General features: G+C 44.1%; 1 protein-coding gene across 2 annotated transcripts in view; it reads left to right on the top strand.

Moving 5' to 3' along the window:
- grm8b (glutamate receptor, metabotropic 8b) overlaps nucleotides 1-26,485 on the top strand; it is a 93,450-nt gene that overhangs the window by 47,469 nt on the left and 19,496 nt on the right. For both annotated transcript variants that reach the window (XM_037107980.1, XM_037107979.1), the window contains exons 4-7: nucleotides 8,526-8,661; nucleotides 10,122-10,276; nucleotides 10,363-10,500; nucleotides 22,141-22,341. In XM_037107980.1, the coding sequence (XP_036963875.1) occupies nucleotides 8,526-8,661; nucleotides 10,122-10,276; nucleotides 10,363-10,500; nucleotides 22,141-22,341 (630 nt within the window). The remainder of the gene's footprint in view (nucleotides 1-8,525; nucleotides 8,662-10,121; nucleotides 10,277-10,362; nucleotides 10,501-22,140; nucleotides 22,342-26,485) is intronic.

Genomic DNA, 26,485 nt, shown 5'->3' with positions numbered 1-26,485 from the left:
TGAGGAAACACTTTTCACAGCACAGAAATGGTTTGAAACATCCGCAGGTGACTCGAACCGTGACTTGATGTCAGATTGTTGTGTCGGAGCACAACAGTCACTTTGTTTTGGTTCGTAAAGAGATCGTGTTCTGGCTGATCTGGTTCTGTCACCAGGAACGTGGCTGAAAAACGTCCAATCAGTGACCATTACATGACACAGTTTCACAGGAATACCAGTGAACATCTGGGCTGTGTTAGTTTTCAGCTGCTTGAACTTTGATTGTCAGAGTTGAAAGTTAAAAGTTTCTCTCTCTTTGAACTGCTCCACTAAATCTCCACAGCAGGTGAAATACGCTTCTGTCATCCTCGTTTGCATTTTAAGAACACGGTGCTCATTTTAGTGAAACTCTGGCAGCCCAGCCTGCCTCTGGCACTGTTCAGGGGACTTAGAACACTGTAAGCAGTTTCATATGTGGGTCACTGGGTCCGAGCCAGAATTTCAGCTCCCTTCAACAGACGAGCCCAGAGTCTGACTAAAAAGAAGACCTTTCACACTGCAGCTGAAAGTGGCTCAATTCCGACTCTGTGTCCCTCCTGTGTGGATATTTTTAGAGCGGTGTGAAGTTCTGGTACCATCTCTTGCGGGTCTGATGATATCTGATCCGCAGCTGAATAATAAGAGGGTAAAGTCGACAGAGCCAAGTGTCGTCATTTCGACTTTTGAACATCAGTTTAAACGGGTAAATCGACAGCTCTCGTGTTGTTGTGCAGTAAATGTTGTCTGCTCGGTGGAACGGTTGTTCGTCCCGTCCACCCTGACACCGACCCGACTTTACTAGACAGGACAGCTGAGTTCATCCAGTGTTTGACATACCGTCAGTCTGCAGCACATATCGTCAGTCTAACGCTACTTGAAAACAACACAACTGTCACGCTTGTGTTTGATGAGAGCGGAGATGCTTTTTTACAAACAGCAACTCTACTCTTTTAAAATCTGTCCGAAAGAAGCTCGACCGGCAGCCGAGCATTTCCATTTTACTACCTAACTGAAACACAAGATGCCAGATGGTTTGTTGTCACCAGTCAGATACAAACTGTTGGGAGAGCTCTGCCGTCCAGCGGAGACAAGCTGGTAAATAAATCAAACTCCTACTGAAGCCAGGCGGGAGGAGACAGAAAAGCCTCCAGTGTCGTTCTTTGCTCTTCTTTCTCTTCAGATGCATTAGCAGCTACGCTAACCTCTCGAGGAGCCGCCATGGCCGCTCTGAAACAAACAGTCGCTTCTCTTGCTCGTCTTTAGCTGCCAGATTCGTCCTAGAGATCAAATCCAGCGGCGTCGCAAGGTAACCAAGCGAGAAGCCGACAGAGGTGGAGGATTAAAGATTCTGTCGGGGTCTTTTATCACCTTTTTCCTGTCTGAGAAGGCAGAAAACACTTCAGGTTTTAATTGTGACCTTTTTTCCAAACAACCGATTCAGAATCATTAATCGGATCAGTGTGTAAATGAATGTCTGTCTGTTTCCATGTGAAAGTTTAACTCTGCGACTCCTGAAAGTGAAGTCAGAGACGACTCACCGAGAATCTTAAAGACACCCGGAAGGAGCTTTGAAGTTTGGGGGAGTTTTCTCCCTCTCAGGTGGACGGAGAGCTTCGTGTGCACACTGCTTCTCCTGTTTCGACTGGCTTTCAAGTCGAGGCCGCGCATGTGTTACCCAGGAAACCTTTCATGGTCCGGCATTCAGCTGCTCAAAGGCGAAGGAATGAAAGAGGCGAGTGGGCACATACGTCCTGTTCTTATCTGTCACTCTGACTCAGTATGTAGAAGACGGGAGGGGGGTGAACACTCGCTGCCATGGTGAACTGTTAATTGAAAGGTCAGTGTAAAGGCTTTCGCCCGAGGCTAGCTTTAATGATATCTGTTATTACCCATAATTCCATTAGTCCTGCGTGCCTTTGAATGTCCTGACCGTGTTTATTTGGTCCGCCTTTGAGTTCTGCGGCTTCGGTCTGTGAGACTAAATTGAAAGTCAAAGTGAAATTGTATTATTTCCTCTTGTTGGTCGTTTGTCCCTCCGATACGCTCCAGTTGATTCCACCTCATCGAGGCGACGCTGATTTACAGTTTGTGTTTGTGCGTGAAAGACAAACGCTTCCGCTGGAAAGAAATCCAGTTTTCTTGCTCGCGACAGCAAATTTGGGCGTTATTCTAGTAAACAACTTCGTCTTGCTGCGAGAACACACGTGTATTAGGTTTCGTGTTTCCGTCAGACTGTACATTGGAGAAAAGAAAAGTAGCTGAAGGTTTTTATTTATCCCATTCACCAGAATAAATGTGAGCAAAGCTTCTGCAAAACCACAGATGAGTTAAAACTGAATTTACGTTCTTTTAGGTTTAATATTTCTATTTCTCTTTTTCTCTGTGCTAATGTTCTTTTTAGGTTTAAGCACAAAAACAAGTTGTCTTGAAATGCCTGTTTTGACCACCATCATCTGGGATCCATGTCGGACGGACATGACAAAAAAAAAACACGCTCGGTTTGGACGCTACAAAGACGGATGGACGTGTCTCGATAACTCGTTCATCTGATTCTGATTCTGTGCTGTTGTGAATGTCAGCTAATAATCACAATGTGAACGTGTTTGGTATCTTTTGTTTGCAGAAAGGTTGAATATTACATCCTGACAGCTGGACTGTGTTCACACCCACTCTGTGTTTTAGAGATTTTCTTTTAGTGCAGATTTTTCAAAACTTTATGTGTCTTTTGTGATATTTTCCCACAATCCCAAGCACTTATACTTCTGCCCCTCGAGTCACTGATCATCATTACATGCATATCTCTTTGAGGAAACCCATCTGCTTCACACATCTGCAAAAAGTTCTCACTGTGTTTTCATTTCATTCTGTAAAAGAGGCCGGAAGCAGAGAAGTCCGAATAAAAGAAGAGAAAAACTTCCCTGTAGAATTAAAAACCAACTTCATCTACAATAACAGTTTAACTTCAGTTACTTATACAGAGATGCTGATTGACGGGCTCCAGGTGATGATTTCCCCTTTTCTCTCTTTTTTTAAAAGACGTATAAATCTCGAGCTGTTTCATTGATTTAACTCCTTCAGTTCGGAGGCAGGAGCTTACAGCCCAGAAGTTCCCAGCAGAGCTTAAAGTAAATCCTCATCCTGTTAGAAGCAGCAGGGATTTCCTTATCTGTTTCCCAGGGAATGAGAGCACATTCCCACATTATCACATCTGCCTGTGTGTGTGTGTGTGTGTGTGTGTGTGTGTGTGTGTGTGTGTGTGTGTGTGTGTGTGTGTGTGTGACAGTGGTGCACGTTGAAGTGTAAATTGTAGATGACAACTTTCACGCCGAGTCTGTTAAGTGATTATTTCCCCACATTGTCACCCAAAGTTAAATTGGTGAATTCGAGCACAGCAGGAGTAAAAAAAAAAAAAACACGTTTGAGGTTTTTTTTCCTCTATTAGAAAAAAAAAATCCACCAGATATAAAACCTCATTAAAATCACATCGTGTGCGTCCATCTTTATTATTCCCACATTTATCTGCAGCGGTCTCAGAGGGCCGCCCCTCCCCGGCTTCCTTCATACAGTGATGTAGTATAATAGAACATAATCTGGGCTTTTGTAGAATCGCCTTATATCGGCTCTGCAGGTGCTCTGTTTTTACAAACCTAATAACCATGAGGGCTTTCACACCGACACACAGTCTAACTGGAGGCCTGCGTATAAGCGACAGATGAAAACATGACGCTGAATGAGGTTTAGAACATGCACGCTCACTGGACGCGCTGTAATGGGAGCTAAAGGTCAGATTTGTATCCAGGCTGCCTTCATAAAAAAAACATCTAATAGCCTCACGGAGGGTTTGTAGTGTTATTGTTGTTCCCCCCCAAAAAAAATATTCACAACAACGAGTGTGATTTACAACGCGCAGCGTTTTTCATGGCCTCCAGCTGAATCCTGTCCCCGTGATCGTTAAAGGAAAAGTTCAAACAGTATTAAAGTAAATGTAGTAACTATCTGCCTTCTGCCGCGATGATGGAAAGTCAGCTGACGTTTTGTAATTCACTAAACATTCACAAGAAAAACAGCTGGGCACTTTAATCTGTGTATAATCCGAGTATCTGGTGTTTAACGTCTACTGCACAAGTGGAAAAATATCTATCGTTGGTCCAGAGGACGCTGAACGCAATGTGATAAAAATGTCTCCAGTGATGTCACTTAGTCGTTAAGGTGCATTGTGGGTAACATAGGTTCCAGGTCTTGAAAAGGGGGAAAAAAAAGACATGGAATAAAAAAGTGACGTCTCTGGTTCTGCTGTATCGATTTTCTATAATTTGTTCTTAAACTGTCCACGATGACTCAAACTGCCTTTCAACACCTGGTGCCTACATTACCCACGATGCATTTTAACATCTGAGTGAAATCACTTAATGGCAATTTATCAGATTAAAGGTTTATACAACTTCTTCACATATACCGTAGTATATCGCAAGACCTGTAAACACGCTTTAGTTATTAACACCTTTCTTACCCTTTAACGTGGCCTGTGCAGGATGTGAGTCACACTCAGGTTTGTAGTCCGTGTCAGGAGTCGACCACTCAGGTGTGGATTTTCTTCTCCCATCTTGCAAATAAGTTGTGGAAGTTGATGGGAAATGAGTTGATTTTGCGTGAATGTGGCTGTAACCTACATGTTGGCATTGCAGGATTCTGCTAACCAAACATTTGCTAAATCTTTACAATCTTTTCAGTTGTTGTGATCGTGAGTTACAACCACGTTTGTTTCCAGAAAGAAATGGCTGCTAATGATGATGTCAGAGCGGTCTGGATCAGGACTGTGCTGCTTCTCAGCCATCTGTCGAGCCATCCTCCAACTTCTCCTCCTCCAAACGAGACAGTCAGCTTCATGTAGAAGTCATCTGCACTACATCACCGTACCTGTACTGTAGAAACTTAGATATTTAACGTGTCCGTGGTTTGCAGACAGTGCCAACATTTTATTTTAGGATGAATCAGAATATTCAATTCAAAGATAAAGAGAAACTGTATGAAAACACTTTTTTCAGGATCCAGAATGTGTCACCGCAGGTCATCCAGCACTTTGTCTCTGCAGTAGTTTCATTAAAACTCGTGTTAATACATCATGTTGCCGTGCGTTATCGTCCTCATCTAAACATGTCAGGTTTAAATATTAGCTGCTCACAGTGAGGTGAACATTATCTCACACTCTGTATTCTGCGCCTCGTATTTGCATACAAATGAGAACTGCGTCTCCTTTCCTGCTGCAGCAGCACCGAGACTTTTCAAATTAAAATCTGAGCCGCGGAGCAGTTATCGGGAACTACGCAGGGACGGACGGATCGCCGCAGTTTAAACATCAAGGAAAGCTGGAAAACACAGAGAACAATGAGGTGAGGCGGGAGAGGCAGACAGAGTCATTCAGCTGCAAATGGAAAAAAAACAGCTGTTCAAACCAGAGGATCAGAAGTCAACAGACCTCAGAATTTATTTGGAGAGTTAGCGATGGATGCGAAAGTGCTGTGAAGCTTTTTTGTCGTTATCTATGGATGTCGGTGCGTCAGTCGCTTTGGTTTAGAGTGAAATAACTCAACCGCTGTCAGACGAAAGTGTTCAGACATTTTGAAAGGGAATCGAGAATCTGCAAGTTTACACCAGAAACTGACAGCAAGACTTCAGTGTTTCACTGTCGAACTGCCCGTGAAAGACTCACACAGTAGCTTTAGAAATGTCTGTTTCCAGGCTGTAGTTCTGCAGGTAAACACACCTGTCACTTCTCTCCTGGTCCTCTGCTGCTGTTTGGGTCACTCATCCGTCCATCTGTCCTGTAATTTGGTGTGTGATAAGCCCTCAAACTCATAGATCTCCTTCTTTCAACAGACGTCCTGCAAGTCAAATCTTACAGACCTCTCAGTTTTTTTGTGGCAGTCGTGTTTTCAGTCTGACAGCACAACAATATGGTAACAGAGGGCAGATTATGGTGATGATGGGAGCATTTTTGTGTGCTTTGTTTGCATTAATCTCTTTTAGCATTAAGTCTTTTACTTTCAGAGGCACATCTGTCTTCGCTGTTGGTGCTGGATTAAAATGATGATAATGTTCTGAATAATTTCCTGCAGCTGGGAGGTGAGTCAGAGGCGTTTTTAATTGGTTACTTCACCAAAATCACACCAACATCTCTCTCGCCTCTCACTGAAACTCGCTGAGGGGTAATTTTCTAAACTAATGACCCTCAAGTGTCAGTAAAATTAGGATTACGTTGACTGAAGCACTATGTTACAAAAAAGAAAATCCTCTGAGATGTGAGACGATACTGCTGTCAGCTCTCAGCAGCCCGACCTTCAAACCTATAATCCCAAACCCTCGTTTTTAAAAAAAAGAGGTCTGGATAAGAGAGATGCTGCAGCTCCAATCTGATGGCCTGGTGGTCCCGGGCAAATGTAGAAATGAGCTCAGAATGGAATCAATTTTCCTCTGAAAGCGTCTGAATGAAGCCGTGTCTTGAGGGAGAGACTGCGGCGGCCTCTCAGCTCGCCGTGGACAGTGTGATGATGATAATGGCAGCAGGGTCTTTAATGTTTTTATCGCCGTCCTTTCCCCCCCCGAAGCCTCAGAGATCAGCCTGAACAGACAAGAGCTGAGCGCACACAGCTCCTGTTACTCGGACTGAAATAAAACTCCAACTCTGTGACATTTCTGTGATATTTGAGTATTTTTTTTTTTCTTACAGCAGTGACTATAACACTTTATTCTACAGGTCCGTAGGCTGATTTCTTAATAATTTCCTCTGAAGCTTCCTGGAAAGAAGTATATGAAATAAAGTGACCTTATCTTTGGGAGACGAGTGCTTCACCTTTCAGTAGTTAACTTTGTGATTAAGAGAAAGTGATACTGAAGAATGAAAATGTCTGATGCACATCCTTCAGTCGATCAGTGAATGAATCTTTCTCCTCTTGACAAACAACAGAAACACCTTTAACTACCTGAGAGCTGAGATCTCCCATGGAAAGTCAGACCAGAGGCGCCTTCAGTCTCCCGTAGAAATACTCTGATTCATTTCTGAGTTGCAGGAATCTTTAAAGTCTTCAGTTCCAGTTCTGTCTCCTCAGAAAACCTCGTGGATGGCTCTGCTGTTTACACAATCGAGGTCAGACCAACCAGACGAGAGTATTTTCAGCTGTGATTCTTGTTTCTTTCCCCCCCTCGAGATTTCCCCGAGTCGCTCCATGTTTTTAAATGAAAGAGCCAATTAAGTTGGAACAGCTTACAGTCTGAGGTTTGGTGCCTCCGCAGCCTCCACTGTACTTCAGAGACGCAAAGTTCATCTTAGAACTCCACCGCTGCTCTCGTTTATCTGCCCCGGGGGCAACGCTGCAGGAACAATATCTCAAACCTCGAGTGTGTTTCCAGCAGCAGGAGTTATTTGGCGAGGAGGAAGCAGAGTTTAATGGTGTGATGAAGAGGAGAAAAAGAGAAAAACATCGACTTTTATTGCAGAACTTTGAAGGGAAACGCACTAATTGTCGTAACATTAAAGGGCGTGAATGAAAATGGGATCAAACCTTTTCCTGATTATCTTTCGGTTCTTTCTCTGACAGCTTTCTAACGACTTGAAAAATCAAACCTGCTTTTTACAACTTCAATAATCAGCGTCCTCCAACAGCTTCACCCGTCAATATCTTGTCAAAATGCTTTTTACAGCTCGGAGTAGAAGGACTGAGTAGTCTCTGCAGTTGAAACCAAGAATTAGTTTTATCCTCCTCCTCGTCCACATCTTTCATCAGCTTCAAAACCTTCCTCTTCTTTCTTCATCTCTTACATTCACTCTCTGCTCCTCCTCTTCGCCACCTTCTTCCTTCACGTCCTCATCGTCCTCCTCAGCTGCCTGTAAGCCTGACAAGACAGAATAAAGCAAATCAAACTGACATGTCTTCAGGAGAAGATTAAGTAAACTCTACTCCAAGTCCATTTCTTTTCTTTTTCTTCATTTGTTCAGTATAAAATAGACGTCAGACTGATGAAGCTGTTTTCTCAAGCGTCCAAAATGTGCAGTAAATGCTGCATGAAGCCGTCTCACTCCTGCAGCATCATTAGAGGGATGCTGGTAATAATTTGACAGTATTTGGTGTCTTGCAGAATTAATAAACCCCTCCGACCTTTGTTTCAGTGACTCGGATGAAAGTTTAATGATCCCTGTGGTGAAACTTCAGTGCGACGGAGTGAAGATAAGAAGAAGACAACAGCGGAGATAATTAAAAGTGTAATGACGCTCACAGAGAAAATCATACCGATGGATAAGATGAAGCGCGTTCATTAAAAGATTTACGGATAGAAGCAGATGTGTTTGCTGCTGAATAAAAACAGCTGTTTGGCTCCTACCAAGGAGGATTTGCACAACAGACGCTCCAAAGAGACGCAGGATATGCGAGCCAAGATGGCGTCCCTTCACCCATAATGCATTGGGATCAGGCTTGCATTCAGATCTCTCTCTCTGTCTCTCTCTCTCTCAGGTGGGGTTTGTATCGCTCAGTCTCTGAAGATTCCTCGGGAGCCGAGACCAGGAGAGTTCGACAAGATCGTCCTGCGTCTGCTGGAGACGCCCAACGCCCGCGCCGTCATCATGTTCGCAAACGAGGACGACATCCGGTAAAAAAACAAACAAATTTATTTTATTTTGTAAAGTTAGTCAGCAAGATCTTACATTAAGTCCATGTTAGTCCATCACTTCCAAACTCTTTTTAGTTTATTACCAAACTTTTATTTATCAGTTTATTCTGTTCATTGTGAGCATGTTCTGTGTGTTGTGTGAAGATGCAGCAGGAGACGCAGCTCCTCCACGTTACGCTGCATTTTCGCTATTTTAACTTGCATTCTTTTAGGCTACATTGCTGAAACTTGTGCTGTTCACACAATCTAAGCTGATGGACGTTTTTCACATGACGTGGAACCTTCGATATGAAGATGCCGACCACATTTTCCTCCCCATCTTATTGCTGCTGCTAACATTCGCTTCATGCGCTACACGCTTATAAATAACTGTATATGTGTTCTGTAAGCTACGTAGCATGAAGGAGCTCACGATCTTCCATCCCAACATGCAGCCCTGTGTTGTATAATGAGGAGTGAATGACCTTGTAGCTTATGTTAGCATTTAGCTCAGAGACAGATGTTCAGCCTTTTTGTTCCCCGTGTCAGAAAAAACAAACTGTGAATAATGAGTTGATCGTCTTCTGAAGGTTACTGTGGCGAACACAAAGTACCAACACCCACGTCCCTGCAGTTCATCTGGAACAAGTCTGCAAACACAACACACACACACACACACACACACACACACACACACACACACACACACACACACGAACGCACACATTCTGTTTCTGTATGTTCCAAATGTATTTAATCAGTACGTCCACCAAGTGTTGAGTGCAGATTAAGATAACAAGCTGCCAATTATCTGAGTGAACTAAGCACACACACACGCACACACACACACACACACGCACACACATGCACACGCACACACACACACACACACACACTTGATATCAGTGTAACAGCTGATGTTAATCTGCAGCTCTGAATCACGCACAGAGGGAAATCACTCACCCTGAGACCTCACACACACACACACACACAAACACACTCTCACACACACACACACACACACACACACACACACACACACACACACACACACACACACACAGAACAGATAGGATGAGAATGTAAAGGACCAGATGGCTCATTGCTCATGTTTGAACTCATTTAATGAGGATATTAATGTACAATAACAACACGGCGGATCAGATTTACACTTGTGGTTTTTGTGCAGACGTTTCGTTCGTCTGATTTGATTCGATTTCCATTAGTTCGGTTCATTTTCTCTCCTCGGGATGATGTGGAGTCACTTTGATGATCCTCAGACTTTTCATCTTGTGCTGCCATCGGGCCAACGCTGCAGCACTTATGACCTAATTGAGTTCTCTGTTCTCTGGGCGCCATCTCTGGTTCTGCTCCACACATGGCTGCAGACTCATGAAGATGAACTGAACAGCAGCAACTGATCCTCCGCTCTCTCTCATTTGCGGTCCCGACTCTGACAGGCGAATCCTAGATGCGGCAAAACGCAACAACCTGACAGGTCACTTCCTGTGGGTGGGCTCTGACAGCTGGGGCTCCAAGATCTCCCCGGTGGTCCAGCAGGAGCGAGTGGCCGAGGGCGCCATCACCATCCTCCCCAAGAGGGCGTCGGTGGACGGTGAGGCAGGAAACAGATCCCAGAACAGCACGTCATTTCACAAGTAGATCGACAGTGTGACGATCTTCTTCTTCCTCTTTCCGCAGCGTTTGACCGATACTTCAAGAGCCGATCGCTCTCCAACAACCGCAGGAACGTCTGGTTCGCCGAGTTCTGGGAGGAGAACTTCGTCTGCAAGCTGGGGATGCACGGCAAGAGACCGGGCAGCCCCAAGAAATGTACAGGTAGGAAACACGGAGGTCAAAGGTCTTACCTGTCTCCTCTTTTCTTTTTATCATTTGCATTTCTTTTGCTCCATTTACCTGAACTTCCCTGTCTCCTATTTCCTCTTTTCCTTCTCTCCCTCTTCCTTTCCTCTTTATCTCCTTCATTCCTTCCTCTACCTCCTCCTTCCCTTCTCTAAACCTTCTTTCTGCCTCTCTCTCCCCTTTCTTTCCTCTACTTCCTCCTTCCTTCCTCTTCCTTTCCTTCTTTATCTCCTTCTTTCCTTCCTCCACCACCTCCTCTCCTTCTGTAACTCCATCTTTACTTCCTTTTCCTCCTCCTTTCCTTTTTTATCTCTTTCCTTCTCTCCCTCTTCCTTTCCTTCTTTATCTCCTTCGTTCCTTCCTCTATCTCCTCCTTCCCTTCTCCAAAACTTTCTTTTTGCCTCTACCTCCCCTTTCTTTCCTCTACTTCCTCTTTCCTTCCTCTTCCTTTCCTTCTTTATCTCGTTCTACTTTCCTCTATGTCATTCTTTCCTTCTCCAACTTGTCTTTCCTTCCTCTTCCTCCTCTATCTCCTTCTTTCCTTCCTCTACCCCTTCCTTCCTTCCTCCACTCCTCCTTTCCCTCTCTACTTCCTTCTCTATGTCCTCTTTCTTTCCTCTGCCTCTTTCTGCCATGGTCGGACGTGATAACAGCCTGATTTCAGCAAATTCAGCCGCTCGGTTAAGACAGAAAAATAAATGAGTGTGACATCAACCACAAATAACAGGAGAGGTCATATAATCCTGTAACCACTGTGGGAATCCAGAGAACCTGAGAGACCGCTGTGTTATTTTACCTCGGCGGTCCAGGAACTCCTCGATGTTGGAGGGTTAACAGGGTCTCTTGTCTCTTCGGGACACTCCAACTCTCCATTTATATTCATGAACTGGATTTCTGACTGGCGACTACCAATTAACACGCCGGATAATCATTTTGGTGCCTGAGCTGTCGACCCCCGCGACTCAGACCGTCTCTGACTGTCAGTAATTAATCCGACATCCACTCGATGACGCTATTTTGATTGTTTTACCGTCAAGACATGTTTAGGTTGTAAAAAACTAAAAGCTACGTGTCAACAGAAAACAGGAAAACAAGAAAGACCAGCAATTGGATTTGATTCGTAGTGACGTCAAAGACAAAGTCCACATTTGACGAGAGCGCTCCAAGTGACCAGAAGTGCTCTAGTTCTGCCCATTTTACCCAGCTGGAGCTGACTGTTGCCAAGGCACATGTACCAGTCTGACAGTTTCGACAGCCAGGCGGTCTGAGCCTTGAAAACACATCAGATGTGTCAACATAAACTAGTTTTCTTTAGTTATTGGATTAGTGAAGGGGGACAGGATCACCTTTCCAGTCCAGCTTGGCATGAGCTGGTCCTGATATTGTGTTCGGACGGACTTCAGCGCCACATCGAATCGTCCCGCCTCTTTATTCATTTAGATGAAGCCCGTCCAGCCGGGCAGAACGTCGCCTGGCATGAAAAAACAAACGCTGAACGGCACTCCATCTTCGTCAGACTGCACGTGACAGATCGCATTCCTGGTAGATTACTGTGTAACATGATCAGTATTTAAGTAGTTCTGCTGTCTCTTTCTTCTATCTCTGCTCAGCTACGGCCATAATAATGATAAACAGCCCGACAAATATTCAAAATGTCCTCATATAAAAATATGAATTCAAAAAATGTCTCTGCTACGTCAGGAAAACACAAACGGATTGTCTTTGTTATAATTGTGGGTTCCTGTATTACAGTGTAATGCAGTTCTGTGTTTGGTTTGTCCAAGTTGTGTTGCCGTACCTCAGTGGACAGGTGGGCAGGTGGGCAGGTGGACAGGTGGGCAGGTGGGCAGGTGGACAGGTGGACAGGTGGACAGGTACAATCAGTGTAAAACTCTGTACTGTCTGTTTCTTTCAGACTTTCTAATGTATTGAAAAAGGGACCCTGGACCTCCTGAGAGCTCCGATTCTTGTTTCTGCATCTGAACAAAAAGTGGCGTCCTCTACTTGTAACCTTGTTTAAAGTCGAAGCAGATTCAGGCCTTCAACCTGCCGGCGGATGCAAATTAAAAGCTGTCGAATCTGAATGATAAATGAGTTCTTCTTCTGGTCTCCGATCACATCCAGCTCTCCTCTGCTGAGTCTCTCTGTGCTGACTGCAGAGGCCCTGCAGCGCGATGTAATCCCCCTCTGATTCAGGGGGACTCTCTCTGTAGAACAGGGGGCCACTGAGGGCCAAATCCTTTACAAACATGTCCGACACGCGAAATGGGATTTGCCGAAGGTGTTGGCTAAACACGGGCGAGTCGTGCAGACAGGAGTGAAACAACAGAACGCCGGCGTCAGCGCTTTGAGAATCGCTGCTGCGAGTCTTTTACCTGAGCCCGGCGGACGGCTGCTGTCCGGACGCAGCTCTCCAACTGATTGTGTTAGAAGCTCCAGATTGAGTTTCTGAGCTGCAGCAGAGTCATCACACAAACAGACCAACAGCTGAGTCAGCAGGTCAGCGTCCATCTGCCTGTGTGTGTGTGTGTGTGTGTGTGTGTGTGTGTGTGCGCAGAGACAGATGTTTGTGTCTTTCAGAGATGTAGAGATGTTCGCTCAGACTGCTGAAGGCTGCAGCTGTCATGGATCGCCCTCTTGGCAAAATCCATTTTCATGCGTGACATCTCTTTTTATTTACATAAAGATTATAAAGATGCAAAAGCCTCCGTGTGTTACCTGACACAGGTGCAGCTCAAGAACACGCGTCACCTCAGACACACTCATTTCAGGAATTTTATTCCTACATTTTGGGAGAGATTGTTTTTTTTGCTTTGTAACACGGAGTTGGATAAAAGAGATGTATAAATTAGCTTAGCTTAGCTCAAAAGAGGGAAACAGCTTGTCTGGCTCTGTCCAGCGTTCGTTATATCCATCTACAGGCTGACGACGGGTTGTGTTCTGTACCGTGTGATGACTCTGAACAGTCATCAACCAGCAGACACTTCAGGAAGTTACTTGCTGCTGCAGAAAAACAGATAAACCCTTTTATTTAAAACCATTTAAAATAGCCGAGCTAACAGCCAGCCCAGTGACCAGGATGGTGATTTACATTTCTGCAAACCACAAATGAAACTTAACCAGAGCATCAGTCCATCATTGTGACAAGAGAGAGATTGAAAATTCAACCAAAACAAAGTTGCAACATAAGGAAACGTTCAGTTCTATTTATTCTGGCAATCAGGTTCCAGCTAAGCTCATTTTACAACTTGCCAGATACGTCAGTAGTAAATGGTTCCTCATCATGTTCATGAAAACATAGTTTAGGTGTCATTTTGTTGGTATGTGTAGTTAAAAACATGTCTGCTGGTGCACATTAGTTATATAAAGATCATTAATAATCTTGAGAGCGTCTGTTTTTGTGTCCATTAATCATAACCGCTCGTAGCTTCCTGTAAATATAAACGCTGGGACGTCAGTGGAGAGAATCATCTTACACGTTTGTGTGTGAGTGTGTGTGTCATAAACATCTGGTAGGATTCTTGTTTGTCTGCAGCTGCGAGGCCTCGAACCCTCCAGCAGAGAAGAAGAAGAAGCCTCAGGAGCGTCTCGCCAGCTGACGGAGATTAGAGCGCGCTCAGTGCGATCCCTCCAGAGGGCACCGGAGACCCCACTCATTAATTGTAATTAATTAGGATAATTAAATATCCATGTTCACGGCGGCCCGAGGTCTGAGGGTGACGATCCATCGCCTGCACGCTCCGCCACGTTTACAGCCGCCACCGCTGCCGCTTCTGAGTACCTCGTTTCCTGCCAGATAGAGTATGTTGCCTGTTAAAAGCCACCAATACTGTAATTATACCCCCCGAACCGCCACCTCCACCTGCACCTGCACCTCCAGCCTCCACCACCAGCTGTTCCCCCATCCTGAACGCTCAGATGAGAATAAATAAGAAAAAAAAAAATTTTCTCCGTCCTTTCACACGCGATCATTATAATCACCTCCTCACGACTGAGACGCTAAGAATCAATACTCCTTTAAAAATATCCTTAAAACACTAAATCAAGTTGTTTGCTCACTAAGGTTCCCTATATTTGTCCATTAACATTGACAAACTGAATCCTCTAAAAGCCCTTGATTAAAAAAACGAGGTTAACGAGTTTCCACTTAATTTAAACGCTCATTTGAAACCTTTGAAAAACCCATTAACGATTTGTTAAGGTGTAATTAAGGTTGAGATTTTGCGTCATGTTTAATTACTCAGTATTCTGGCATTTGATAGATTTTCCCTTTCTGGATCCATGGATTGGTTTATTAAGGTTTAAACACCCTTAAAATGTACAAATTACTCAACAGATGCTCCTTAACTTCCATCTCAAAGGTCCAGCGTGCAGCATTTGGTGGCGTCGATCTGTGTTGTTGCAGATTGCAACCAACTGAGCACACCTCGCCTCACACTCCCACACTGTAGCTGCTAACAATGCAAAAGTGTCAGTGATCTGTTTGTCCATTCTGGGCTACTGTAACTGTAACACGGCTGCCTCAGTGGAAGAGGTCCTTCTCCATCTGTAGGTGTAAAAAAACAAAAAACAAAAACAAATTCTAAGGTGACGAAACCTCAAAGATTCTTAGTTTCAGGTGATTGAACACTCACGATGACGTAATTATGAGTTTTATATTCCATTTCTGTCCCTCAGTCCTCATAAACCCTGCACACTGGAGCTTTAAACTGTAAGACACAAGGTTATTAAGTAAATGATTATGATGTAAATGTGGTTACTGTTCAGATTCGTTCCTTTTCACTACGCTCCCGGGAAAAATGAAGTCAGGCTGGCAGCTTGGCACCACTTCTATCTTCTTTTTTTACGTCTTCGTTACAGACTGAATGAATTAATAAACCCTCTAGCTGTCCTGTGTTGATGGTAGCTGCTAATTTCATAAAAAATAAAATCACCTTTTGTTTTTTTCTTGGTCATGTGATTGCCTCCGAAAGGTGGTTTGATGACGTCGAGCCACTTTAAAAAACACTTCTGTATTTTCTCATATTTGGTGTACAAACCCGTCCTGTCTGTACTTTCCGTGTTGAAAGAGCCTCCAGACAAACACTCACAGAAGATCTCAGCAGCATGTGAATGTCACTTTGGGTCTGTTACATTATGATGTGGTCTTCACCCTTCAACCACACGCTGTCTGCTCGTGACATCTTGGCTACAGAACAAGTTTCTTCACTTTGTCTCGCTGCTGTCAGTCAGACGCAGACTCGCCCCTCCAGCTGCTGAGGAAGCCAAATAATCCGACTGAAAGCTTCCGTCTCAGTTTCACAGTCGCGCTCCTCTTCCTCTCTGAAGGTCGAGGTCTGAGCCGTCGTGCCTCGCAGTCGTCCCTGATCTCAGCAGCCTCCAGCCGATGGATTCTCTGTCAGCCTCTCATTGATTCTGATCTATAATTAGTGTCCTGTTTGTTCATGCGGCTGCAGCAGCCGCGGACAGACAGGCGTGTTTGGATAATGGAGACACGTGCGTCATGCGAACACCTGATTCAGACGCTGAGATCCTGATTACAGCATGTCAGCTGATCGGCTGCAGCGATGGAGGGAAAACAAAATCCTCTCGAGTTATTTATTCTCATGTTCTAACTCCAGAGAGAATATTTCAGTTTTGCAGAGCAAAATGTCTAAAAAAAATCAAAAGAACAGAAGAACAGATTTACCTAAATCTACCTCATGAAGCACGCAATCAAGGTGAAACCTGCTATGATTAATTTAAAGCCCAGGCGTGTTAAAACACGGTTCAGCAGAGAACATATATGGAGAAAATTACATTTCGAGACGCCTGTGGTTCAGGAGTGATCGTCCACTCATCTGAAAGGACTGGACTTGAAAATCAGCCTTATGAATGCAGTCCATTTACATTTCTCGACTTAAAAACCTGGTTTTGTTGCCACAAACATGTCTGGATCTCAGTCAAACTGTCCAGCAGTGTCGTTGGACATTTGGCACTAATTACAGCAATCAGGCGCAATGATCTGACAAAAATGATGTTGTGTCCCTCTTTTTACTTGCTGTGGGGTGTTATATTTAAAGAGGAGAAGAAAAAGATCTGAATGCATAAATTGATTTATCAAAAAAGTTCACAAGTTTATTTTCTGTTTTACAAAAGTAGTTGCAAAACAAATTTTAGTTGAGGCTTCCTTGTGCTGCATAGGAGAGAATTAACATCAAAACACAGACAAACTTTGAATTTGGAGTGTCGATGATGAGCAGCGTGGATGAAGCTGCTCTGTAGTTCGGTGGTACAGCAGCGAATACTTCAGCATCTGTTGTGAGATGGCAGCAGACCGTCTCCTGTCACCGATGTCTCTGATGCTCTGTAGATGGAACCAGAGGAGGTTTTAATGTTGTAGCGCTGGAGTCAGGATGCTTTCTATCGCTCCTCGTGCTTGTCAGGAAGTTTAACATCCTGTTTTAGAGCGTCGACCTCAAGCTCAGAGTGTTTAGTTTTCCTTTCTGTGTGAAGAAGTGGAGGGCCGTGGATCTGTCACTGAAATCACACTGATGAGGGTCCAGGCTGCCAGAGATGTTATCTCTGATGTGCTGGAGAACCATTTTCTCAACGCAGTTCATCAGAATCAGAGCAGTTAGTCATTTAGACGATGTGTCCACGTGTACAGGTGGGATTTCTTCTCGCGCCACCTTCAGGAAAAACGTGACATTTTTTAGCTCGACAGTTTTCTTCAGGCAGAAGTGAAATCATCTGGATGTTTGTTTGTTTGTTTGTTTGTGCGGTTGTGATTTCAGTCACTTCCACTTCCTTTAAGAGAAGCTTGAGATATTTTGGCAGTGTTGCTGCTCCATCGGAACCAGAATAAACTTCTCCTTTCACTCTGAGGATCGTTTCTTTCACCTGGAGACTCCACAAACACACTTTCACCAGGAAACATGAATATTTGATTGCGTTCTCCTGCTCTGTTGAACGATGTGTTTGCTGAGTTAAGAGTCTCATTGTTTTCTCACCTTTTTTTTACAGCACTGTTCCCTCCCTTTGTATTCCTCTGTGCTGCAGATTCCCTTGAAATACACTCAGCGGATATAAAAGGCAGATTTGCATTTGAACGCCTCTTTGTGCTGCCTCGTGTACATTTCTGTCTTACCCTCGCGCTGAAGTTTGTTTGGTTACAGCCGTCAGAAGTGATGTCGACAGAGGCCGGGTGTCTGCGTTTTCTTCTGTTTGAGAGCGGCAGTGATCTCTGAGGGAAAAGCTGCCGCCGTGTCAGAGATCGAGCAGCTGTTTAGTGTTCAGCAGTACTCAAGAATCTTTTGTTTTTTTTGTCAACACTTAGCTTTGAAGAGGGGAAAGTGGCTGTCAGCAGCTTCCTTTTTCACTTCTCAGTGATGAGATCTGTATGAAAAGTGTGGAGAGACTCAGAAAGTGTGGACTCACTCTGTTCGCAGTTACCTGTCTGGACTTGTTAGTCTTCAGGTTGGTCTTGACTTGTGCTTCAGTTCCACTGCAGGGTGCGACTCGGCTCGGCTCGACCCCTGTATTCACTGTTCCTATCGGGCTTCTTGTTTGTTGATCAATCTCGATTATTATCCCCTACGAAACTGAATCTATTCACGAATGTCAAAAAATCAAGTAGAAAAAGGAGGAACTGAACGACGAGGGATGTGCAGCGGATTATCTAAGAAACAGTCGGCAGTTACAAGCGTCTCTTTTATCTCATGACTTAATAATTACCTTTGTGAGTTGGAGCTGAAGTAGGTCACGTGTTTGTGGATGCCTTTCATGTTTTTTTTTAGCGATCTGCAGAAACAAACAGCTGCAGCTGATCGATAACTTAGTCAGAGGAAAATAACGTCTCCGTCTGAATGGAGTGTGAACATGCCAGATTTTGTGTTAATCCAGTTGATAATTGGTTTTCGAATTGAGAATTGTTGATTCTGAATACCCAACAATCGGATTCAAACCGGAGTCACGAGCCTGCTGGTATCTGGACTCTTTCTGGTGTCTCCTCATCGTCTCTGTGTCCAGAACGTTACACTAAAGAAGCTCGTAGCTACTGAAATCTGACGCCGATTGATTTGAAGTAAATGTGAGTTTTGAAGCAAAAGTCAGCCGAGCCGCGCCACGCTGTGAATATGAAGCCATGGTACTCACAGGTCAACAACTTTCTCTCACTTAAGACTCAATTTTCTTTAATAAGAAAAACCCTGAGTGAAAATCAGATGTTAAGCTCTGAATAATAAAAACTAAAATGTCAGAGACGAGAGGAATCTTGTGCTGGTTGACATCTGAATGACTGTTTAGATGATTGATGCCACTTTTCTTTCTCGTGTGCTGTGGGTTCATTATTTCCATGTGACGCGCTGCTTCATCCTTTTTTTTTTTATGCAAATCGCCTTCGAAACATGAAGATAAGCAGAAAAAAAAAAGAAAGGCGGTGTGTTATTGTAAAGAATAGTCTTCGGTTGTGACGCGGATGAACTCATGAATGTTTGAGCAGCTCTCACGCGTGCCGGTCGTGTTTTTTATGATTCAGAATCGATGCTGTGAGGCAACATCATTATTAATCCTCGCTGATGAATCTGACACAGACGTTCCCGATAAACAACAGAGACGACTATTAAAACTCTATTGATGTAAATATATTCAGACGTGTGAGACGCAACAGTTCGGCTGCTTTACCCCCGAACTCGTCCCGTCATCGCTAACCTCTGTAATTAGTTTGCCGTTTATCTAATTTCCCAATCTAATTGAAACAGAAGGGTGCCTGCGAGAGAGGGAGAAAGAGAGAGACGGGGAAACAGAAACACGTTCGTCCTGTCAAGAAGGAATTAAATTTCCCCTCTAAGTGATGTGTAATTGAAATGCCAGCAGCCGTGATGAAGCTGTCTGTCGAGTGCGCCGCCTCGTCTCAGCCAGCGCTGGACTTTCATCATCATCATCATCATCGCCATCGGTCACCGAAGCCCGCTAGCAAACAGAGAGGCGAACGGCATTCAGGTCGCCTCTTCTCCTCTTCCTCTCAGATCATGTTCATTCATGAAGATTCTGGTGTTGGTGGATAATTCATAATGTTTTTATCCAAGTCGAGTTTTGTGCAAATGAAGAAGCCGTGAATGTTTCCTTCACAGTCGCTCCACGACTGTTTGTCTAGCAACCCAAATATTTTAGCCACTACAGGCCGCAGTTCAAACTGATGTGCAGCAACAACCGTGTCTCATCAATCTGCAAAGAAATAACACAACTTACATTTTCATGTTGCGTGCAGTTCATACGCCAAACTCTAACTTTACACGGTGACACACCAACCTGTCCCTTCCATATAAGAAAATGCATGATGTATGTTAACTAACAGACGTGTGTGAAGACGTTTTCACACATGTGACACAAACACTGTCTCACACTGAGTTAAGCTTCTAACCCTTAACTAACAATCTGAACTTATAAAATATAATATGAAACACTAAATAACGAAGCAATATACAATACTTTACAAAATACAAACTACAGGCTCTGCTACTGTTGAGTAACATTGTTAATATAACCAACCGAATAATAAACACATAATTATACAGTTTGACATTTACAAATTTCTGCACATCAACAAGCTGCTGCTCAACATTTTCCTTCCGGCAGCAGAAACTTTGAGTCCGACTCTTGTGCTCGTCGAACACGCAGCCTCTTAATGGTCTCACGGCTCAGTAGACTGAGGCTTTTGGAAACGCTCCAGCCTAATTGGCTGTCGATGATGGGAAATTATGAAAACTGTCAGGTTAAGAGGGCACGGAGTGTTCAGCAAACATCCAGACTGAAATATCTTTGCAACTATTGGATGGACGGCTACGATATTTAGTTCAGACGTCATGATGTGTCCCCCAAGATGGATTGTGACAACTTTTAATAACACAGAGCTGCTGCATCGTGACTGTTGACTCTTAGTCTGGTATATTATCAGTATGGCATCAAGGTGACAGTAATAATGATGTGAGTTTGTCCTTTTTCATGTCATCAGCTGTTAAGATGTTGTTGATGTTAGCAGATGTTGTTTGGAGTCGTGTTCGTGTCCACATGATGACTGTAAGTCCAATATTTTCTCTCTTTTAGCTCCGTTTTTGGTCTCCACCACCTCCCGAGGGAAATGTCTTCCTCTTTAGTGGCTAAATGCTCCGTTATGTTCACCAGCTAGTCTCTAACTGTGTCTACCTGCTGTTTGGTGGTGAAAGCAGCTTTCTGTTCTGTTCTGGGACTGAAAACGACACCATGAGAGGCGTGAGGGTGAACCAGAACAACGAGCAGAAAACTGATTATTTAGCTCCATGAAGTCGAGGGAAGCTGCAGATTTGGGCGATAATTCAAGTCAGAGATGATCCAGTCCATCCGTCCAAACAAGATCAGAATTTAATCTAAATACAAGATGATCACACTTGGTTAGAATTGCATGTATTTGTTTGTTAACCGGATGAGAAGCTTCCCACAGTTTGAATTTCCAGGATCAAACATGTATTCTTTAAATATTGAGGAGACGCTCATCGTCTGCAGCGAGCGGCGATCATCTGCGGCCCGGCCGTACATCTCCTCGCCGCCTCGGCTGGTTGACATCCTCCGCTCTCCGCACGCCGTTCAAGGCTCATTCATTACCGCCACGCAGACGTGTAATCAGTCTTTACTGCCGGAGCAAATGTCTCCCCTCGGACAGATCCCCCTCTACCCGCCTGCTATTAAAATTAAATTGGATTTCATTTCTAAGCTCCTATTAATTCAGAGAAGTCTTGTCTGTTGATGGAGGGTCCAGTCCGGCAGTTAGTTTCCTCCTCCTCTCTTTGGCGCCCCTCGCTGCTCTCTGGCCGGCGGCGCGATCGCGGAGCGCCGCCGCTCTAATAACGGTAATTACTCAGTGAACATTTTTTGAAGACTTAACAGAGTTTTCTAATAAAAGATGACAATGTCTTCTGCACTCATGTCATTTAATCACGGCTAATGAGATGGAACCGAATGTATTTTATTTTTTTTTCATGTTAATGGTTAGTTATAGGAAATGTGTCTCGTTTCACATTCCCCATAATCCTTTGTGAGTTCCAATGTGCCCGGCGGCAAGGACAAACTCCAACACCTTTACGATCAGAAGCAAAAGGAAACGCAGAGAGCGCAGACGGAAATGAGAAGAGTTTGTTTACAGGCGTTCAAGAACCTCAACATGATGATGTGCAATCATTAATTTAGATTGTCATTAAATCCACGACGATATCAAAGTTAGGATGAACCACACAGACGCAGTTTTTATGGAAGCTCAGTGCTGAGAACTTATCTCCACGTATCCACATCTTAACATATCAAAGACTCTTTTCACAGTTATGAGATTAACTTTTAATTACTGGATCTGTATCTCATCATGACTGAGAGAACTATCCTATAATTATGAGGTCAGGATCTTAAGTTTATTAACATATTATCTCCTAGTTGTGATTCATAACTGTGACAACTAAGTCTTAATTAGATGCCCCGTGTGTCAGAATTTGAATTTAAACTCCACAACACACATATAAATATTTACAGTAACGCCACAGGATCCACCCGAGCTGTTCTGGAGCCTTCGATCAGAACTGTTTCCATCTCCTGACGCTGTTTCTCTTCCAGGGCTGGAGAAAGTTGGCCGCGACTCCACCTACGAGCAGGAGGGGAAGGTCCAGTTCGTGATGGACGCCGTGTACGCCATGGCGCACGCTCTGCACCACATGCACCGCGAGCTCTGTGCCGGATACCCCGGCCTGTGTCCTCGCATGGCCAACATCGACGGGAAGGAGCTGCTGGCCCACATCCGCGCCGTCGGCTTCAACGGTAAGATCGTTTGTAGCGTTTTTCATTTATTTTACTGCACCTGTTCAGTCACGCTCAGACACAATGTTTGGGAAAGCAGCCGATTCAAACAGCGAGATGCACCTCATGATGTTGTCTTAGTGGCTCGTGTTTCGTCTACTTGCATCTTAAGCTGCAGCGTGTTGGGCCTCGTCAGCCACCGTAGCCCGCTCCACTTAGCTGCACTCCATCGTCTTCCTCGGCGTCACGGCCTCACGGCGCCCGACCTCCCGGCAGGTGAAGGCCTTCGTCAGCAGGAAGTGTGAACGCTGACGCCATCATCAGGGAATCATCCGCTCATTATTAAACACCAAATATGGTCGTCGGGGTTTTATTTCCTCCTGTTTCCACATTCATTATCCTCAGCTCAGTGGGAGCTGCTGCAGCCTGCTTTCACACAACTTCAGTAATCACAAAACATTACACACACACACACACACACACACACACACACACACACTCCGGAATATATTAAATCTCACTCTCCTCATATATACTGAGACGTTATTTGCAGATCTTGTGTCGCAGAAAATATACAGGACTTGAATTTATAGTCTGAGGAGGAGAAAATGAGGGACTGTGATGGATTATGATTCTTATTTTGTCTTCTTTGGGTCGTTTTGTTCGTCATCTCTTCCAGTTCTGACGACACTGTTAGTTAAAAGTTAATAGCTGAGTTCTGGAGAACATGGTGACGTCTTCATGAAGAACTCTGATAGGTCGAGAAGTAAAGTCAAGCAAGAAACTTTTGTCTGCAGTTCGTCTGAGCTCTGCGTTTCCTCTTCTCATTTGTCTCACCACGTCTGTACGACACTGACGTCCTACACGAGTGAAAAGCAGCGGCACTGATTGGCTCGTACAGTCGGCTGTACGGTACATTTCACATTTTTTAGATATTCTGGCCAAAAAATCCACAGATTTCACTTTAATTAGCTCATGTTGCGCTGCAGCAGCTATTACTGAATCAAATGTTCAAGTAGTCTGATGCCAGCAGCTTATAAGGATCCACATTTACATTTATTGTGAGGCGACATCTAGTGGTAGTAATTAAGAAGGGAGCAAAGGAGGAAGTCAGCTGAAGTCTGCAGAAGGAGAAGGAGGGCTGGTTTCACCCAGGAGAGCGCTGTTCATGTCCCGTGTGACGCCGAATGTACGCAACTTACATCATCTACGTAACGTACTTATCTTTCCTGAACCACACCAAGTAGTTCTTGTTCCTGAATCTAATCAAACTGCTCAGCAACAGTCAAATGTTGTTTTGGGAATCATTTAGTAAGAGAGTGATAGAAAACATGTGAGGGAATAATTTAATCAGGATGCAAAAAAAGATAATAGTGTTCCGGTAAAGTCACAGATATTGATATTTATTTTCTTTCGTCTTTATTTGCGTATGTTTGGCGCCGAGTCCTAAACGTAGCGTAAGTAATCAAGTTACATTACATAGATATTGTGATGCTATGATTACTACTGACGTGTGACTGTATCAGAAGACATGTTTAAAGTAAAACTCCCTGCATTTAGGTATGAGGACAAGTTCGACCCTACGTACAGTAATATATATTATATTTATTGATAAAATAATGTGGAGTAATCAGCTTGTTAAACAATAATAAGTCCGTGTCACAGAAGACGGGACTGTATCTACAATTTCTTTACGATATCACAGTGTTGGAAGAGTTAACACACACACAGACGGCTGGTTTTATCAGCGCTGCTGTGTAAACATCAGACGACGTGTCAGGAGTTCTTGGTTTATCAGATATTTGCTCTAATGCAGGTTCAGAGTGACAACGAGCAGCAGACGTCACCCGGCCGACAGGACAGATTCTCCCTTTTATTATAGGCAGGAAGTAAAAAAGACTACAAAGCAGAGCCCTTGTGTTATTGCTGAAAGGTCAGTGCACCGTCCCCAACAAATCCCACCGCTGGTCGTATGAATTTAATAGGGGCTCTGATAAAAAAGATGATTCATGATCTCGGTGCTTTTCTCTTCCTGCCGGTCGTCCTGTGCACAAACATGTGAGGTGAACCTTCTCTGTCCGGCTGAGTCAAGGCCGACCGCTGCTTTCACAAAAGCTTTGATGAAGCTCACATTCCCTCTCTGGCTTTTCAATGCAGGCTTTTTTTTTTTTTTCCACCAAGGCTGACTTTCCCTTTCACGACTCTGCAGAGAGAATTTCTGTCATTTAACATGAAAAGAAAAGAAAGCACATGTGCCTGGAGCACTCTTCAGTTTCTTCTGAATGCTGAAGGCTGAAGCTCACTGTGACATCTTTCTTTTTTCAAGGTGAGCGTGTTTGTCAGAGACCAGATACACAATCACATAATGTAACTACCAACACGTGATAAACAGAGACACCAAGGGAAGAAATAAAGGGAATAATCCCCAAGCAAACAAAGCTAAAACATGATGGAGTCTCAGTGAAGCAACAAGAAACACGCTGAGTGAGATTCTGTTTTTCATTTTTCAGTCCATACATCAGTCGTGTTTTTAGGTCGTTCTGGCCTCCCAGCAGCTGTCTGGGTAACGTTTCAGACTGACGAGACCTCGATCTGAATGAACAGGGAGACGGGCATCAGTTCACTCATTTGAACATCTGGCCAGGATGTGCAGTGACAGGTTAATATCTGGACGTGTTGGACTCAACATCTGGCTTTTATCGTCAGTGTAAATGTGCACAAGCAGCATTTACTCCCACATCAGTTGACTCAGGTCAGGTCGCTGATCGTCACGGGGGGTTTTATCAGCTCTGACTTCGATGGGCTGTGATGAAAACTCATCACGCAGGTAAGTTCAGGTGGCGCTGAGTTTGAAAGACTTTTAAAACAAGTGTTAACGTCTTCCGGATGCAGTCAGATCCAAACAAAGTCGTTTATTCGTGTTCATACGTGCTCGGTTGAATAAAATCTCTTCCATGGCTTCACAAAATCCGTCTGCAGCCGCGTCAGATCAGCTGAAACGGTCGTGAATTTCAACTTTCTGCTCAATAATTCGTTTGCTGATCCGGCTGTTATAAATCAGACGATGCTGGGATGTTTGTCAGACAGCCGCCATCTCTGGTGTTAAAGGCTTTTCTGTTCAAAATGCTTTAAACAGTTTGTCTCCTCACTCATAGCGTCACTTTCTCGTCCTCCGTTCAACCAACAAAACCTGTTTTCGTTCAATAATTATGTCTGAAATCAAGAAACATCCTCTCCTCCTCTCTGGTTTCTTTACTTTCCTCTCCACCAGGATTCCTCTTGTAAATTATAATACATCATACAGAAGATCTTCTCTTATATCTCCATATGTCTCCTCCTCCTCCTCCTCCTCCTTTCCACCCTTCTACCTGCAGGGATTCAATTTGAATAATTTTTCTATCTACCTGCTCAGCACAGAGAGATGCGGGACAAAAATAAAACAGAGCGAGGAGGAGATGGAGCAGATTCTGTGGGTGATGCGCTCTCAGGGATTCATCTCTGTGCAGCTGATGGATGTGAGGAGCTGCTGGCTGTTATTTCTTCAGGAGGAGGAGGAGGAGGAGAGACATTAAACATTGAATCAGCGGTGAATTTCAGCTGCGGGCCCTGAAACAGTAAATCTGTGCTCGGTTAAAGCTGGTTCGGGGCGGCACGCCGTCGTTTTTAAACATTAAACAGTTCGTTGCCTCGTTCAGTGAATTAAAGCAAACAAGGGCAGAAACAGGAAACGTGTCACAGACAGGAAGATTAGTCAGTCGTCTTTCAGATTGAAGCCCGGAGGAGAAAACCTCACTCTGCAGGAAAATAATGTGCGTGTGTTCCTGCTCTGATATCTCTGAGAGGACCAAGTTTTTTTTTTTATGACATGGTGGAAACTTTTCAGTCTCTTCTCAGTAGAAGCAGCAGTTTCAGGATTATGACTGATCCTCAAAAATCACACCGAAAAGTTTATTGAGCCGCGCAATCCTTCGCTTTACATTTAATCTGTAATAGCTCCGTCAAAATTCAAGAAACCTGGAGACATTTTCATCTGTGGTGACTTTAAATTGTTTTTTTAAGGAGACCTGGAAACATTTCCATCAAATGTTTGTGGTGTCAAAAGTCAGACCACAAATTGGTGTTTGTGGCGACCAAAAGAGATATTTTGGGATGTTTTTCTAATCCT

Source organism: Acanthopagrus latus, chromosome 8, assembly GCF_904848185.1.
Source record: "Acanthopagrus latus isolate v.2019 chromosome 8, fAcaLat1.1, whole genome shotgun sequence".
Classification (NCBI taxonomy): Eukaryota; Metazoa; Chordata; class Actinopteri; order Spariformes; family Sparidae; genus Acanthopagrus; species Acanthopagrus latus.
The sequence above is the reverse complement of the archived record's forward strand: the minus strand, read 5'-3'. Positions and strand labels throughout refer to the sequence as shown.